This window comes from Pipistrellus kuhlii, unplaced genomic scaffold, assembly GCF_014108245.1.
Source record: "Pipistrellus kuhlii isolate mPipKuh1 unplaced genomic scaffold, mPipKuh1.p scaffold_m20_p_8, whole genome shotgun sequence".
Classification (NCBI taxonomy): Eukaryota; Metazoa; Chordata; class Mammalia; order Chiroptera; family Vespertilionidae; genus Pipistrellus; species Pipistrellus kuhlii.
Genome location: NW_023425584.1, coordinates 34,794,810 through 34,814,080, shown reverse-complemented (window position 1 = coordinate 34,814,080; position 19,271 = coordinate 34,794,810). Strand labels below are relative to the sequence as shown.

General features: G+C 39.6%; 1 protein-coding gene and 1 long non-coding RNA gene across 3 annotated transcripts in view; one reads left to right on the top strand and one right to left on the bottom strand.

Moving 5' to 3' along the window:
- The window catches only part of ADAD1 (adenosine deaminase domain containing 1), a 35,481-nt gene that overhangs the window by 11,988 nt on the left and 4,222 nt on the right, over positions 1-19,271 (bottom strand). Inside the window, exons 4-8 of one of the 2 annotated variants that reach the window (XM_036425252.2) lie at positions 14,322-14,390; positions 9,651-9,776; positions 5,025-5,148; positions 2,511-2,681; positions 1,299-1,528 (exon numbers count right to left, since the gene is read on the bottom strand). In XM_036425252.2, coding sequence (XP_036281145.1) covers positions 1,299-1,528; positions 2,511-2,681; positions 5,025-5,148; positions 9,651-9,776; positions 14,322-14,390 — 720 coding nt within the window. The remainder of the gene's footprint in view (positions 1-1,298; positions 1,529-2,510; positions 2,682-5,024; positions 5,149-9,650; positions 9,777-14,321; positions 14,391-19,271) is intronic. The other variant, XM_045576665.1, reaches the window with a different exon arrangement.
- LOC118711848 lies at positions 2,279-18,064 on the top strand. Its single transcript, XR_004985847.2, has 3 exons — positions 2,279-2,290; positions 6,969-6,975; positions 17,789-18,064. It is a non-coding gene; the product is annotated as an uncharacterized LOC118711848 (long non-coding RNA).

The window sequence follows — 19,271 nt, the reverse complement described above, 5'->3', positions numbered from 1 at the left end:
AAGTTTTTCCAGACAGAATTAGCTCCTTCAGTCTGTCTTTCTCAGACTCCAGCATGAAATCAGTACTTACTGCAGCAGGTAAACATAGCTGAGAAAAAGCTGGTGAAAGGGCAGTACTTTTCCACATCTAAAGGCCACAAATTACAAGTGCTCCAGTACCACAATGTTCTGGTTTCACAACACATTTTTTAAAGACTGACTGTTTCTGGTTAAAATTGTGGGCAATACCAAAAACTTAAGAGTTCTCAGTTAAAATTACTGAAGAGAACTCAAAAAGATACAATGTTATTAGTATAATATAAGGGCTGCATCAAACTTAATATAGAAGTTAGAGAACAGTCATTCCTATTTAAAAATTAGTAATTCTACCAGATCTCTTTTCTCTTAGAGCATTAGAGATTGTTACAAAGATAATCTTTATATAATACCATTAGATATATTTAACAAAAAAAGTTTTGTGTCCACATCATTTGAGATGTTGAGTTAGCCCCTGTACTCACACTCATTATGACTATTTGAGAAATATAATAAATGTAAAAGAACACAAGTTGTTTCTGACACCTTTTTTCTAAACACTCCTTTGAATGTTCCAAATTAAGAGATACTGATACCCTGGTTGGTTTGGCTCAGTGGATAGAGTATCAGCCTGTGGACTGAAGGGTCCTGGGTTTGCTTCTGGTCAGGAATACACCTAGGTTGCAGGCTTGATCCCCAATATGGGGCATGCAGGAGGTAGCTGGTCAATGATTCTCTTTCATCACTGATGTTTCTATCTCTCTCTCCCTCTCCTTTTCTCTCTGAAATCAATAAAAATATTTTTTAAAAATAAATTTAAAAATTAAAATAAGAGATACTGACAAATGAAGACTACTTAAAAATATACTTGGGCTCAGAAAAAATCTGTGAGGGCAGGTACTCCTGTGTGTCTCTGCTCCGGCCACCCCCAGCCCCAGCTTTCCCGAGGCCACTGGGGCTGGGGGCTGCACACAGTCCCCTCCTGCCCATCTGCATGTGCGACTCCTCCTGAGCTGTTATGATGCAGCCTCCTCCTGAGCGGTTGTGCTGCCAGGTTAATTAGCATATTCCCTGTGGACAGATAGATAGATGGCCTCTGATAAGGTAACAAAAGTCACTTAAGTGTGATTCCAAGTTACCATGAAATGCAAAGCTCAACAAAACAGTGGATCTGTGTGTTTTTGCCCCTTAAATAAAATATCACATATGGATAACCTGATTTTATACTGATAAATATAGTGTATTTCCTTTTAAAAGCAACAGGAGGTACTGAGTCCACTCACCGACAACTATGCCACTGATATAAACTGGCTGTATGAAGTGACTCAGCAGTGCCCCCTGTACACCAAGCACTTCCCATTTCATCAGTTTGTCACTTGAGGACATACTGCTTACTCTATTGGCAACATCTGCGGGACAGTAGACAGTCAGATAAATTTTGCCTTCAACAGCAACATGGAGACTCAGTTCTTCATTGGCTTCAAATGCAGATATAGAATGTGGATTAAGACGCCTGAAGAAAGAAAATTTCTTCCTTTAAAAAACAAAGCTAACAAAATAAAAGTTATATGTACCTAAGAATTGTTCTTGAACATGTTTAACTGGCCAGTGTACATTTAATTCCAATAACAGATGCAAACCCAAAGCAAGGTTGGAATGGAGTGACCTGGTTCCAAACAGAAATAGCCACATTTAGATATTCTGATAAAGATAAATTTCATATTATTGCCATTCTTTATGTGTCTTAAAATCAAAGAAAAACCTAATATTTTTGTCCTTACCATAGTTTGAGTTATTTTTTTATGTATGAAATTTTTCTAAAACTACAAAATAAAGGAATTTAAAAAAAAAGAAAACTGATTATTTTTATTCAATCTCCAATCCAATGTTGAAAGTTTCTCTCCAGGAACACTCATTGTTCTTCTTTTCAAATGTGTTAGTAAAAGTATTTTTAAGATGGTCGACTTCAAGAGAATTTTACTTTCTTTGTGCTTCTCTTTATTGTTTAATTTTCATGCTAAGGCTACCCACTCATCAAGATAATGAAGTTTTGGCCATACACTCACCAGAAAAACAAAATGCATTCCTTAACTTCTGTTAGTATGTGAAGAGTGCTTAAATCCATACTTTTAGTATGTCAAGAGTGCTTAACTCCATGCTTAAATGCATTCCTTAACTTCCTTAGTATGTGAAGAGTGCTTAAATCCATACTTTTTAAACATTTATGAATCCTTCCAACTAGAAAGGAGATTATTTCAATAGCACAGAAAAGCAGGTGCTGAAGTACGTCTGTATTTAATTAGTAGTAATAGATGAGATTGAGTGGAAGGGAGAGAGACAGAATTTGTACCCTCTTTTAGTCTACAAATAAAACACAACAAGGCTGGAGAAAAATATGTAAGATATGAATTTACTTGTGCTACTGCTGAAGGGATTCACAATACCTGATGTGGCCATCCCAATTGCTTTAAAAAAAAAACAACTGTAATACTTACAACTGTGACTTAATCTGGGCTGACCCTTTAGGCAATTGGTTCATATAGAGGTAAACATTGATATTCTGTTTGACAGTGAGTAAATTCGAAGCTGGTTCTGTACAAAAAATTGATTTTTCCATCATAGCAGGATTTTTGCTGTAGAAGAGTAAAAGTTGTCTATAAAAGTACCTAAAAAAACGAGTAATAACTTTACCAAGTTATACAATTTAAAAGTAATTATCTTAATGAGCATCATATTCCTATGTTTCATGAGCACTGTACATGTAAATTGATAAGAACTCCTAAAATAATCTTAGCCTTATTTAATGAAGAATCAGTCCCTTGAGAACTGGAGCCAAGTCTGCCCCATGACCTGCCTTAAAGTACAATTCTTCCTGACTACCACTCTACTCTCACATTTGAGTCCTCAGCTATCATATCTTGCAAAAGACTCATTTTCCTATCAATTCCTCCTTTCTTTCTCAGATTTTGAAGATAAAAACACAAAAGCATAGTGGTGTTTTTACAGCTAATTAATAAAATGAAGACCAGGGTTTTATTAAGAAGTGAAGCAGATCTTGTAAAAGATACTACTAATCAAATCAGGAGCAAACACTATTCTGATTATTAAAATGTTTTAATCCTATTATCAAGAATATGTAAATAATAGAAAAACTAAGCATCAATATATAACAATGACAACCATGTAAAGAAATGAATCCAGAAGAGGCATCTTTATTTATTTAAAAAAAAATTTTTTTTTTTACCATTTTTTAAATTAAATTATTATCTGTGTACATATCTTACCATTGCCCCCTCCCATACATGCCCTCCCTCCCCAAAGTTTTGTGTCCATTGGTTGTACTTATATGCATGCATACAAGTCCAGAAGACCTCATCTTTAAAGAGGTCAAATAACACAAATAGCACTAAGGGGATGGGAGGACAATGAGTTGCATTGCTTTAATGGATTCCCCCCAAACTTTCTTTTTTTAAGATTACTAGAAGCCCGATACACAAAGTTCGTGCATGGGTAGGGTCCCTAGGCCTGTCCAGCGATCAGGGCCAATATGTGGGGCAACTGGTGGGGCTACCTGGGGGCCCCTGCTGGCACTGCCTTGGTTGGCCTGGGGCCTGTGGGCTGGGGACAGCTCTTGCATTGAGCATTTGCCCCCTGGTGTTCAGTGCGCATCATAGTGTCATTCCACCAGTCGTTCTGCCATTTGGTTAATTTGCATATTAGGCTTTTATTATATACGATAGGATTCCTTCCTTATAATTATAGATACATACATGTTTCATATAGTCATATAGTTAAATTTATTTTTAAAGAAAGAAAGAAAACCCTCCACTCCTAGCTGGTCTGGCTAAGTGGATAGAATGTTAGCCCTACGACTGAAGGGTCCTGGGTTCAATTCTGATCAAGGGCAGGTATCTCAATTGTAGGCTCAATTCCCATCCCTGGTTGGGTTCTTTTAGGAGGCAACCAATCCATGTGACTCTCACATTGATGTTTCTTTCTCTCTCTGTATCCCACCCCACCTCCCTACCATTCTCTCTAAAAATCAATGGAAAAATATTCTCTGGTGAGGATTAACAACAAAAAACACTCTAGCAATTCACTATCCTATTCTCACTTATAAGTATGTGAAAATTTCCATTAAAATGTTTTATGTATAATAAGTTTAATGGGATAAGACAATGGTCAGCAAACTCATTAGTCAACAGAGCCAAATATCAACAGTACAACGATTGAAATTTCTTTTGAGAGCCAAATTTTTTAAACTTAAAACTTTTTCTAATGCCACTTCTTCAAAACAGACTAGCCCAGGCCATGGTATTTTGTGGAAGAGCAACACTCAAGGGGCCAAAGAGCCTCATGTGGCTTGTGAGCCACAGTTTGCCAATCACAGGGATAAGAGAACCAAAAGATGGTGAATACTGCAGGAGTAACACTTACTTTCCATTTCTTCTGTTTCATAAGAGATTTCTAATCAGTAACATACCTGGCTTCTCCCTCCTGCCTCTCTTGTAAGGAATGGAGTGACTGATGAGTTTGGAGAAAGAAAGTAGGCATTCTCCTCTCATCCCCTTTCTCTCTTTCTCTTTGAGATATGCCCTTATGTACACTCTGTTACATGCCAAATAGAATGGAAACCCATCTATTTCTGGTGCTACTTTGGATAAGTATGGCTAATTCAGGGGTGAAATACTGCCAACCCTACTTGGTCTAGATCTAAAGCTATACTCTCCAATTACTTTCATTGGTAATAAAGATAATATTTTTATCCTTAAAAAGGTTGTAGGACTCTTAGTATTGGAATCATAAGGTCTTAATAATAAAGCTACATCACAGTTTCTATGACAAGGTTTCCAAAAGTGACATGGAAATAATCAGATCATTGGATAAATAAGAGACTGTCACATCCTTGGCTCAAATCAGTCAAATTCTACTTGTAAATAAAGACATATTTATTGTACATGGATTGAAAGCATTAATATTTGGCGGCATTTACAGTGTCTCTTACTTACCTAAGGAGAGACCTTCTTGCCGTAACAACAGCATGCGTGTCATGCAACACTCTTCCATCCGGCTTAATGCACTGACTGTAGTTATACTCGCCTGTGCCGAAAGCCACAACTTCGTACCGTCCAGCTAGAGGGGAGCAGGTACAGCAGCAGGTTATTCTGACCTTCCTCTTCCTAGGTTCAAAATCTAGCTTACCATTTTAAAGTCAGTAAAAATATACTGACTGAAAAAAATGGAAAAATAATTCTACAATTTCAAATACAAGTTTGAGAGTCTTCTAATAAGCAAAAATTTAACAATACTTCAATAGCTTAATTAAAACAGCATATTTTATATTATGATTTTTCATCTCAATTTTTACGAGTACCATAATCACCAGATATCCTTGGTTTTCCAATATGCACCTATTCTTTTTTATCTAGATTTATTGGGCTTGCTAAGAGACTTCATATGCCCTTCTATAACTGTATTAAGCAAATTATAAATAGTGCCTTAAACATTTTTTAATCGACTCAAAATCTTTACAAACCAATTTCTAGTTTATTTCTTTGTGCTACTGAAATGTTGTTTTTTTTGTGTGTGTGTTTTTTTATTTTAGGAAACAAGCACCTATGCTCTTTCCAGTAGTTTTGTTCCATTTACTTTTGCTGCATCAAGATTCTCTTAAGAATATGCTCAGAAAAGACACTTATTTTTTTCTTTCACACCTAACTATGGGATCTTTCTATATAGCCTGGTTACTAGTTCATTGCTCTTTTTCTCTAAATAGTCTCTGAATATCCTGTTCATTCTGTCTTTCACTTCAGCGTTGATACTTTCAGAAAATCTCTCCTCTTAGTCTTTCAAAGTTCAGTTTCCCATTTGCAATTACCTAAATAACTTCCATTAAATTAAAAAATTTGTTGAGGTCCTAACCAGTACTAACTAGTACTGAAGTAGGTGCTGGGAATAAAAAGCTCAGCCAGACACCCTCAAGAAACTTCTAATAGGAGATAGAAAAAAGACTAAACAAACCACAAATTGTAACAATGGCCTTGGAGGAAACAAGCATGTGACTGAGAAATAGCATCTCTTGCAGATCAGCTGAAGAATCCCTCTGAAAAGGAAATGTAAGCTTCAGGATGAGGAATAAGCAGCATGGGGTGAGATAAAGAGTTATTTAGGCAAAAAGGAGCTCATGTAGACCCTGGGCTAAGAGAGACAGTATGGCTGCTTTGGTGGAGGGCAGTGAAAGGCATGGCATATGATAATGTTAGAGAAAAAGGCATCAAAAACCATGTTAAGGAGTTTGTGGGTTTCACCAAAAAACTATGGCAAAGGTACTTAAGGCAACAAACACCACAGTGGGTCACATCCTCTGTGTGGGGATGCCACAAGTAGGGACCAAGAAACTTAATTAGGGAGGCCTGTTATAGTAATCCAGGTAAGATATAACAACTTGAGTCTCAAATGATGGGGGTTAAATAGGAAAGAATTATCAGATCTGAGGTATAATTTGGGAATATAATGAAAAGGAATTAGAGATCAATTCTAGAGTGTTAGGGATGAGATAAAGAATGGATGACTTCAATTTTTAGTCTGGCTCAACAACTGGGTGAATGCCATTTACTGAGATGGAGAATGATAGAGGAGGGGTAGGAGTGGATAGTGCAGCTGCTCCATCCAGTAAGGTGTGGGAGGTGGTAAAAAGGGAAGTTCTGGAATGGTTATGTAACTTCTGACTTAATAAAGGGCAATAGTATGGCCAAGAATTCAGCTTTTTTTTTTTTTTTTCTCAGCTCTGTAATTTGACCTGAAATGTTTCATACAGATAATAAAGCTTGAGGATGCATGAAAAAGAGGGGATACCTTAAAATGGCATTCTTCAAGATGGGAGAATGGAAACAGAATTTAAGGGGAGGAATTAGTCTTTAGGAGAAAAGATCCCTCCTCCACTCCAACAGTAGAGAAAAGGTGGATACAAGAACAGGGAAGTACACAGATATAGTGGTAGAGGATAGAACAAAGTCTGGATTTGATAGCTCCTTATAGACCCAATTAAAAACCATGAGGCAAGGCCATTAGGTGACAGCAAGAATGTAAGAGAGGTTGTGGGATATTTGAGAACACAGGAAAAATATGAGATTGCCATCACAGGGAATGTGTATCCAAGTCCGCTGCAGATGGGCTGGCTGGGAAGTGAGGAACACCCATTTGAAGTTTCTAAGAATATATTCAAGTATGGATTGACTGTGTGTTATTCTAAAACCAGATTACTCTTTTCTCTCACTCTCTTCTCCCCACAACTTCACATCAGCTTCCCTGTGTATATGAAAATACCATTCAAATAATGTTTTTTAAAAGTATCTTTTCTCTTCATATTCATGCCTATCTCAACTCTAATGTAGGTATACCATCACAACCATCTTAGCTGTGATTCTCTAATTCAGATTTGATCCTTGTAATGTTTTTTAAGAACTGTGTTTACTATTATTGATTAAATATCAATTATCTTAATCATCACAAATGTAACTTATTGAACTTTTACTAAACACTAAGTACTGGGCTAAATAATTTATTTACATTATCATATTTAACCCTAACAACTCAGTGAAGTAAAAGTTATCATTTCTATTTTTAAGAAGTGAGAAGAAATTGAAACAGAGAGATGTTAAGTATGTAATGAAGTAGCAGAACTGAGTTTGACACTAATGTTCTCAACAACTGGGATACATTTTCAATCCCTGTTAAAATATCTCCCAGTTTACATTCAACCCCATTAAATCCAACTTTTAAGCCACTCCATAATCTGGTAACATCTTATCAATTTAACTATTTTGTACTATGCCTCATACATATTCTTCTGCACTTGAAACAAAGTTCTCCATCCCTGTGTTATGCACAGTGTTTCACTGCTGCCCTCTTCCCTCCTGTCTTTGTGTGTGTGTGACTCTAATTTCTCTAAAAAAATCTTCCTTTCTTCTATTTATCCAAACCCTTAAAGATACAGCTTAAGTCTCCCCTGTTCCCCCCAAAATTTAACCCAATCAGGTCTTTCCTATCCATGAATTCTCATGCATTTTTGGATTATAGAAAACAGTTTTTAATTTTTATTATCTTGGACTTAATAGAAACTAAATCTCAAATTGTTTTATATCATCTTAAATATCTTATTCAGAGATGAATATAGAATCCAAACAGTTTTAATGATCAATTTATAGCATTAGAGTAAATGAAATATAAAATGTAGTTGGAATCACACATAATATCCACAAGAAAAACCAAAGGGTTCATAGTTTTTTATATTTTAACTAGAGGCCGAGTGCACCAAATTTGTGCACAGGGGTGGGGGGAGGGATTGTCCCTCAGCCCAGCCTGCATCCTCTCCAATCTGGGACCCCTCGAGGGATGTCCGACTACCCGTTTAGGCCCGATCCCATCGGCATCAGGCCTAAACAGACTGAGGGACATCTCTCTCACAATCCAGGACTGCTGGCTCCCAACTGCTGGCCTGCCTGCCTTCCTGACTGCCCCTAACCACTTCTGCCAGCCTGATCATTCCCTAACCACTCCCATGCCAGCCTGATTGATGTCTAACTGCTCCCCTGCCAGCCCGTTTGCCCCCAACTGCTCTCCTCTACTGGCCTGGTCTCCCCTAACTGCCCTCCCCTACAGGGTTGATCGCCTTCAACTGCCCTCCCCTGCTGGCCTGGTGCCTCCCAACTACCCTCCCTTATTTGCTTGGTCACCCACAACTGCCCTCCCTTGCAGGCCTGGTCCCTCCCAACTGCCCTCCCCTGCTGGCCATCTTGGGGTAACCATCTTGTGTCTACATGGAGGCAGGATCTTTGACCACATGGGGCAGCCATCTTGTTTGTTGGAGTGATGGTCAATCTGCATATTACTCTTTTATTAGATAGGATAGAGGCCTGGTGCATGGGTGGGGGCCAGCTGGTTTGCCCTGAAGGGTGTCCCAGATCAGGGTGGGGGTTCCCTTGGGGCATGGGCAGCCTGGGTGAGGAGCCTGTGGTGGTTTGCAAGCTGGCCATGCCCCCCAAGTGGAGGCCCTGGTATCTGGGATATATTTACCTTCTACAATTGAAACTGTAGCTTTGAGTGGGGGCTTAAGCCCGCTAGGGCAGATGGAAAGCATGGCTTCTTCCATTGCCCAAGAAACCAAAGCCTCCTTCCTGTTCTCTGTGGCCACAGCCATCTTGGTTGGGGTTAATTTGCAATACTCACTCTGATTGGCTGGTGGGTGTGGCTTGCAGAGCAGAGTGATGGTTGATTTGCATATTACTCTTTTATTAGGTAGGATATTTTCTTACTTGATAATGAAGAAAGTATGTTGATTTTAATAGAACCCTTCTCAATGTTTGTAATAATGGGAGTTGGATTTCAGATTATTAAATTGTGAAATTATTGTTCAAAATGTTAGGCATTTAACCATTCTGTAGTTGTCTATTAGTTACTGGTTAGTATACCTTAAGAACCTATGTGTTAATGACCCACACCTACTAGAAAAGGACACTTTAAATCAATAAACACCATTGTCAATAGGAGCAAAGATAATTAAAATATTACAATAGTAAGTTCAGATCATTAATAGTTTTTCTACATACCAACACATCCCAAATATTTGGACTTACCTCTTTCGATTACAAAGGCAGCCAATGAATTGCTGCATTTCACATATTCTGAATGACTAGAAATTAGTTGATTAAATGTTTCTTTAACAATTTGAGAAATCTTTGCATACTGCATGTGTCTCCTTTCTAGAAAAACAAATCAAATGCAGTATGAACTTAAACAGCATTGTACTTTCTCCCAGGGATCTCTATTATCTTATTATAATCTCACAACTGAAGAAGTTAATAATTTATAGAGATATGTAAGAAAGTTTATGTCATGATTGTGGGTTCGATCCCTTGTCAGGGTGAGTGTGAAAAGCAACTGATAGATGTTTTATTCTCACATTGATGTTCTCTCTCCCTCTCACTCCCTTTCTCTCTCTCTTTCTAAAATAATCAATAAAAGTATGCCCTCAGATACGAATTAAAAAATATGTATACGTGTGTGCGTATACACACACACAAATACACACACACACACTGTATAGGCACACATAATAAAAGTGTGATGTCTGCATTCTCAGCTAATATTCTGCTAACTGGATACAACGTATTTCAATTAGGTCATTTACATGTTTTTGTTTATATTTTTAAAACTTGAATTTTTTGTTGTTAATATTGTTAATGCTCCCTTCTGGACAAAGACAGGTAAAGTCACATTATCAAAAAGAGTAAAAGAATAGCCAAAATCGGTTTGGCTCAGTCGATAGAGCATTGGTCAGCAGACTGAGGGGTCCTGGGGTTCAATTCCAGTCAGGGGCATGTGCATTGGAGACACATCCCCAGTGGGGGGAGTGCAGGAGGCAGCTGGTCGATGTTTCTCTCTCATTGATGTTTCTAGCTCTCTAACCCTCTCCCTTCCTCTCTGTAAAAAGATGAATAAAATATATTTTTTTAAATAGAGTAAAAGAATAGTCAGACAGTTAATTACAAAATAAAATTGGGGAGGGGAGGAGGAAGAATGAAATCCTGGCTAAGTTCTCTTAACTAATCACAGAGTATACCATGTGGAAAAGCAAATTATTACTATAATTGCATGCTAACATATATTTTACTCAAATTGGTCAAAATCTTCAATGTTTGGTGTGTAAATCTGGTTTTGTTCCTTATGTAGTAAAAAATATGAATGAGGAGGACTTGGCTCTGCTTACCACCAAGAGATACAAGAGAAGCAGTATTCAATTTAGAGATATTTTAAAACTTAACTATTTTTTTAAACTGAAACAGTAATACAAGAGATATACATTCAGAAGAGAGTGTAAGATTAGGAAACCCAGAAATGTGTTTGAGACTTCGCTAATGAGTATTTGATGGTCTAGAATTGGCAGAAGTATATAGATGTAATCATTCCTTCTCCAAATGCAACCACTATTACCAGGTTGTTATGAATATTCTGAAAAACATTCTGTAAGTATAAATCACCTTCAAAAATAAAACACTACTTTTTGTATTTTCTTGGTCTTGAACATCATTCAAGGGTATACAGCTGTGCTACACACCTCATTCTCTTATTAGTTCTGTAGAATGAATGTACTCTGCTATATTTAATCACATCCTAAACAGTTAACAATTATTTTGTGATATTATAAAAAATAGAAAAATACACTGCAATTAGAACTGACAGACAAGAATTATGTTTGCCAAGAGCTGTTTTTCTACACATTAAAAAGTTTTATAAGATAAAAGAATATTTGTAAGTTAGCAATATCAGATACACCTTTTGATCTTACTCAGTGTTACAGGAACTATGAATATCTATAATAATAAAATTGTAATATGCTAATTAGACCGGACAGCCAAATGACCTTCCAGACATCTTTCTGTACGTTCTTTTGGACGTCCTTTGGATAACCTTCCAAACAAAGTGGGGGCTGCGAGGACCAAGCCCCTTCACGAATTATGTTGTTAACATAATCAGATCTTAGTAAATGTGTGTCTTACAATGCTCCTTATTCCCTCTAAATGTGTGCTTGGCTACTGAGGGAATAAAATGTTCTCACAAATTACTGGAAATAAAGGGTGACATAAAATGATACATGATGCGAATTAAAACATCTCTTTGATTCTAAGTTGTTAATTTCAATTAATCTCTATTATGTGAGTAAACTGAACCTGTCTTCAGAGCCAAAATATCACTGTTTTTTATGAAGATATGGTACAGTTAGAAATATGGCCAAGTAAACAGGCTATGAAATAGTGATAACCTCTATAACTGGCCCAGCAGGAGCTGTTCAGATTTTTGTAAGTGAAAATATTTTTTTTCAAAAGTGGTAACATCCTATCCTGTATTTAAACATACACTTGAAGGATGGTGTTTGTTCTCCCTTTTCTGACACCAACTGGTAGCAAACCTGACTCTACTCCTGTGTTTCCTTATACATACCATAAACCACATACTCTTTCTTCCTCACAGACGATCTGATTTTCAAGGTACTAGTAATCTGTGTTTTATGCCAACCATTGACCTGGAATTCTATCACACTACTCATTAAAAATGTCCACAGAGGCTGAAAAAAGAAAGACCAGAGCTCCTTGCCATGTTAAAAAGTTACTGCTATTGGATGGGGCCCTTCACTGCCCTTCTGCTCACTGATTCTCAGGACCATTAGGTCCAGTCCTTGCGAATGTGCCTCTCTTCTCTGGCCTGATCTTTCACTCCATACAAGCAGGCAAATGTGCAAAGCCTCTTTGTTTTACAAAAATAATGGGAAACTAAGCATTAGGGATAAAACTGTTCTCAAATCTTAATCTCCAAATATAGAAAAGAGACTTTCTATTTTTCATTTTAATTCTACAAATACTCTAAAATCTGAAGTGTTATTATGATGTAGACTAGTGTTTTTCATAACTACTCTCATGATGAGAATCACCTGGTGGAATTATTAAAATACAGATTCCTGAATCCCAACTAACAAGTGCTAAACTAGAATTTTTGGGAACATAGAGGTAAAATTGTATACTTAACTAGTGCTCTAAGCTTAGCACTTCTTTACTTCTTAGCACTACACTTAGAGCACTAGTTAAGTATACAATTTTATCTCTATGTTCCCAAAAATTCTAGTTTAGCACTTCTTAGTTGGGATTCAGGAATCTGTATTTTAACAACTCCACCAGGTGATTCTCATCATGAGAGAAGTTTAGGAAACACTGATGTAGACAATGTAGAAATTAAGAATGCTTTCCTGTTGTGCAGGGGATTCCTAACCTAACAGGAACTGTATACAGCACATGTGTCAAACACAAGGCCCGCGGGCCAAATCCGTCCCGCCAGGCCTTGCAATGTGGCCCGCACCGCGCTGTCATCACTGCACTCCGCTGCGTTTCCATCACAATGACAGTTTATGACTGTTCAGTAAACCATTCGGCCCGCGATTTAGGCTGGATTTTAGATTTTGGCCCCTTCTCTGATTGAGTTCGACACCCCTAGTATACAGTAACAACCACACAATGTTGAACATGAAAAAGTTACTATCTAGTGAGCATCTATAATATGCCAGGCCCAGATCTAAATACTTTATACTCCTCTTAATAACCCCTGTGAGGTAGTTACTATTCTGACCATTTTACAGATGGAGAAATTAGATGCATAGAAAAGTATCCATTCTTAGGTCACACAAAGAGTAACTGCAACTGCAATTGTTGTTTTTAGGGGGTTTCAGTGGCAAGTAAGTACTATAAAAAATGTGGATAAACTATTTGACACGAATCTCCCAACCATCAAGCACCAGAAAGCCATTGGTTTTCATTAATAACTAGAGGCCCAGTGCATGAAATTTGTGCTCAGGGGAGGGGTTATTTTGTGTTGCTCAGCCCAGTCTGGACCCTCTCCAATATAGGACCCCTCGAAGGATGTCCAACTGCCCGTTTAGGTATCGGGCAGTTGGACATCCCTCTCACAATCCAGGACTGCTGGCTCCCAACCACTCACCTGCCTGCCTGCCTGCCTGATTGCCCCTAACCGATTCTGCCTACCAGCCTGATCACCCCCTAACCACTCCCCTGCCAACCTGATTGACGTCTAACTGCTCCCCTTCTGGTCTGATTGTCCCAAACTGTCCTCCTCTACTGGCCTGGTTTCCCCTAATTGCCCTCCCGTGCCAGCCTGGTTGCCCCCAATTGCCCTCCCCTGCCAGCCTGGTCCCCCCAACTGTCCTCTCCTGCAGTCCTGATCACCCCCTACTGCCCTCCCTTGCAGGCCTGGTCCCTCCCAATGACCCTCCCTGCAGGCATTGTCCCTCCCAACTGCCCTCCCCTGCTGGCTTGGATGCCCCTAACTGGCCTGATCGCTTCCAACTGCTCTTCCCTGCTGGCCATCTTGTGTCTACATGGTGGCGGCCCATTTTTGACCACATGGGGGTGGCCATCTTGTGTGTTGGAGTGATGGTCAATTTGTATATTATCTCTTTATTATGTAGAATAAGCCCACCAAAGCAAAGAATTCTCAAAAAAGTAGTTACACGAAACTGATGAACTATCACCTTCTAGGAAAAAGGCATTTCTTCCATCTTTCTTCTCCATTCCCCATTTCTCTAATTTTTAGCAGCATGTGAAATTTTCCTCTTTGTGGAAATATGCTAGGTTTGAATGATAAAATACTGATGTATATTTTCATATTTCTGCATATTTTAATTATGTTATCATTTTTAATTGCATTACTCTGTAAAAAGGAACACATAAAGAACTTCCTACCATAATGCACCTTTGAAACGTATGCTGGTTCAGGTGAAGCAGCAGGTTCTGCAGGGATAGGAGGAGGACCTGTAAGTAAACAAACATATAAGGAAACATAAAATTCATTTTTCCACAGAGCAGGTACCTTACTATTCTGTAATACAACAGCAATCCAAGAATGATTCCTTTCTTCTCTATATTTTTGCCAACTCCAGACCAAATACCTATTAGCCAAGTCTCAAACACAATTCTGGGTTTCCTAATCTTATGCTACTACTAGTGGCCCAGTGCACCAAATTCAAGCACACTGGACGGGAATTAGAGGAAATATTTTAATATTGCCATTTGCCCTTTATAATAGAAGTGTCAGAGATGAAAAATTAGTAAGATGTATATGAAAATTTCCCTCCTTTGAGAGTCTGGGGCATGCCGCAGGACCTAGAGTCAAGTCCTTGCCCACCACCCACACATGCTCCAAAAATGCAGGAGACCCAGACCTGTCCAGCTCCACCCTCTTCAAGCCCCTCCAGGCATGGGGTGCAGCCTCAGGTCCCGAGCCCAGTGCCAGGTGGGGGTGCAGTCTCAGATCTCCCATTAAGTCCCGCCAGGTGCGGGGCACAGCCTCAGGTCCCCCAGCCCAGTGCTGAGGCGAGAGGGTGGCCTGAGGTCCCCCTGTCAAGCTCCACCAGGGGCATGGCCCAAGGTCCCCTATCCCAGCACAGGGGCAGCACAGTCTGAGGTCCCCATCAAGGCTCATCAGGCAGAGGGCATGGCCTGAGGTCCTCATCAAGCCCTGCCAGGTGGGGAGAGCACAGTCTGAGGCCTCCCATTAAACCCCGCTGGGCACAGGGTGTGGCCTGAGTTCCTGTCAAGGCCAGCCAGGTGGATGGGGGGAGGGCAGCGCAGCCTGAATTTTCCCATCAAGCCCTGCCCATCCGAAGGGTGTGGCCTGAAGTCCTCCATCAAACCCTGCCAGGTGGAAGTCGTGGCCCGAGATCCTCAAGCCTCAGGACAGGGTCATGACCTGAGGTCCCTCGCCCAAGCCAGGTGCCATGCAGCCTCAGGTCCCCACGCTGTTCACTCATTAAATACGGCATCCCAGCTAATTTGCATATTCCTCTATTATTACATAGGATAGAGCTTGTTTTGTAATATGTGACATTCTGAAAAGAGGTTTTTGGTTATTTTGGTAGTGGCTATAGGGTCAAGCATCAGATTGACCTGTAGCAGGGCCACAAACAAGTCCCAGCTTGGCATAAGTAAGCTTAATCTTATCACCCTCCCTAGTTCCTTCCTAGGTAGCTAATGGACTGTGGGAGGTGCAGCAAGAGCTGCCAAAACAAGTGTAACTGTGTTGACCACTTCCTTGTTTTTCTCCGCTTATAAAATAAAGCCCCAGCGTGCAGGCTGGATCTTTGTGTGTCCTCATCCAGGCATGGGAGATCCGCTGAGCCCCAGCTGTATTCTCTTTGTCTTCTTTAATCCTTCATGCTCCGCCTCAGGTTCACCCTTGGTCGTGCTGGCATGGCACATGTGGCACCCAACGTGGGGCCTGAGTATGAGGGAACGACAATTGCAAGGTGATAGGACGCTCCAGTAAAGCATGTGCAGAAATCAAAAAGTAAGGTAAGGAGCACAGTTTAGTAATAGCTAGGTGTAAAATATGGGAAATCCAGGATCGCAGGAAAATAATTTATATATAAGGCTATGCTCCAAGCATGGGGCTGTTCTGTGAGGTAGCAACAGCTTCTCAATTTGTTGGATTTTGTAAATAAAACTTGCCCATGGTTTCCTGAGGAAGCAAAGGTAAATGTAGAGAGATGAGAGAATGTAGGAAAATAACTTAGAGATCGTTATATAGTTGAAGGCCCAAGGAAAATTCTTTTAAAATATATTTTATTGAAGGATAGAGTTAGAAACATTGAGGAGAGAAAAACACCGATCAGCTGCCTCCTGCAAACCCCCTACTGGGAATGTGCTTGCAACCAAGGTACATGCCCTTGATCGGAATCAAACCAGGGACACTTCAGTCCGCAGGCCGATGCTCTATCCACTGAGCCAAACCAGTTAGGGCTCAGGAAAAAATCTTTTAAAAAAAAATTTTTTTTTTATTGATTTTTTTACAGAGAGGAAGGGAGAGAGATAGAAAGTCAGACACATTGATGAGAAACATCGATCAGCTGCCTCCAGCATTCTCTCCCCACACACACACACTCTGGGGATGTCCCCACAACCAAGGCACATGTCCTGACCAGAACTGAACCTGGGATCTTTCAGTCCAAAAGTCGACTCTCTATCCACTGAGCCAAACCAGATTAGGCTCAGGGAAAATTCTTATCCCTACTTTCAGTCTGTGGTCCATGATTCAGGACTGCCTAAAGCCCACTCCCAAAAGAGAATGGATGAATGTGGCAGGGGAACTAGGATATTGGAAGGTTACCAGAGGCTTAATACTATCACAAAGGATTGTCTCTCACTTGGAGATTACTTATAATGGAAGTATTTTATCCATGTTTGTGCTGACATTGGACCAGCCTTATGTTCAAGTAGTAGTATTAGCTGCTGCATTAAAAGAGATGATGTGCGCTTGTCAGTAGAAAAATATGTTTTATCTGTGGTAAACTAGGGCATTTTGCTACTAAAGACTGTAATGCTAGAAATTGAAGTAAAAAATTTACAGGGAGTGGAAACAAGCATCCTGGACTATGTCCAAGATGCAGGAGAGGAAAGCATTGGGTAAATGAATGCCACTCCAAGACTACTGCTGATGATAACCAATGCCCCCTAGTCAGGGAAACTCCAAACAGTAGGGGCCTATCCTTGACCCCACTGCAGCCTTTCTAGCCCACTCAGTCCCAAAGCCAACTGTTTGAAACCTTTTAAAAATGTTAACATGTAAGCGCAGGATTGGACATTGTCCCACCTACCAATATGTGCCATGGGAATGTATGTCCCCTTCCCGCGGGCTTGATGAAACTAATTTTAAGCAGTTTAGCATTGAAAGGGTTTCAAGTTTCCTTGGGGTGATAGGTCAGGACTATACTAGAGAAATTAAAGTAATGGCACAATTAATACTATAAATCAGGTCTTATCAGAAACAAAAATAGCACAAATTCAAGGTCAGGCAATAGCAGAAAGAGCCAATTCTACTCTTAAAAAGCAATTACCAAAACAAAAAGGGAGAGAATGATATTATGTGTTAAATTTTTTGAATTATGATGCAGAGTTATACAGTGGCCAAAAGGCATCAGACCTCCAGAGCAATAGCCTCCGCCAGTTAGCCTTGTGGAAGAATGCACAAACCAGACAAGAGTTTTACCAGATTCAGTAATGATGTGGGCAAGAGGTTGTGTTTTGTCTCTTTCCAGGACAAGCACAGCCAATTTGGGTGCCAGAGCATTACGTGTGTCGTCACAATAAACCCAGAGAAGCTCCTTGTCCCTTTGTTCAAAAGACTGAGAGTTGCCCCAATGACAGCAATCTAGAAGAAAATGAAGACTATGCAAGGGGCTGAGGTGCCAACATGGGGTCAGCTGAAGAAAGTTAACACCTGAGGCCCAGCAGATGGCAGAAAAGCAAGAAGTGGAAGCTACTCCCTCAACCACGTTTCTGGCTCTGTTAGCATTGGTTAGCTGCCAGTCTTCTGTTAAGTCTTGCACAGCCAAGTCTGAGGACTCTGAGTAAATATACACACCAGCAGAAAAAGAAACTCATTTTGTAGCTGAAAATGTTAACATGTCTGTAGTTTGATTGCTGTGTTGCATTGGCACTGTTTTGTTATTATTTTAATAGAGTTTTGTTCTTGATGTTCAAGTTTTAAAATGTTATTATGTCTGTAGTTTGGTTTTTTGCATTAGCATTGTTTTGTTATTGTTTTAATAGCCAGAGCTTTGTTCTTGATGTTTAAGTTTTACTTTATTATAGTAGCTTAAAAAAAAAGATGTAGAGAATGGCTATAAGGACAAGCCTCAGACTGACCTGTGGCAGGATCACAAACAAGTCCCAGCTTGGAGGGCAGAGCCCTCTTAGCATAAGTAAGTTTAACCTTATCGCCCTCCCTAGTTCCTTCCTAGGTAGCTAATGGGCTGTGGGAGGTGCAGCAAGAGCTGCCAAAACAAGTGAAACTCACAAGAACATTGTAAACATGTTGACCACTTCCTTGGTTACTATAAAATAAAGCCCCAGCTTGCAGGCTGGATCTTTCTGTGTCCTCTCCGCTGAGCCCCAGCTGTATTCTCTTTGTCTTCTTTAATCCTTCACTGCCCCTCCTCAGGCTCACCCATGGCTGTGCTGGCCCGGCACAGGTTAAAATGAAACCCTGTTTTAGATGCTTAAGAACAATTTTCTATTTACAGTAATACTATGTAAAACATTTAAAATTAATATCCTATTAAAAATTTAATAAGTAAAAATTATATTTTTGCTCAATCTCTTCACTTCCCCGCATCTTCTCCCCTCACAGCTGTCAGCTGTTCTCTATCTATGAATTTGTCTTTATCTTGCTAATTAGTTCATTTTGTTCATTAGATTACACATATGAGTAAAATCATATGGTACTTGTCTTTCTCTGACTGGCTTATTTCACTTAGTTTGGGTTTTGTTTTTTTTCCAAACTATAAGAGTAAGTTTAGAAATGGGCTCAGGAAACAAGTTACAGGTGCTTGGAGTTTAGGAGAGAGAAGGGTAAAGGTAACAAGGGGGCAGGTGGAAAGAAAGGCCTGGAAAGGTGCAGTCGTACTCCCAAAGGGAAAGCACCTCACTTAGTATTTTAATGCTATTACTAGAGTGTTTTCTAGGGGAATACTACATTCAAAGTTTTCAAATTTTTAGATCCATTCTTTGCAATGGCTTTGCAATTTGGTTCCAAAGTTAGAAAACCCAGGAAAAACAAGAAAATACAACATTAAACCAAAGGATAAACCAAAATGTAACCTAACATGGAACATGACAAAAATTGTTTATTATGCT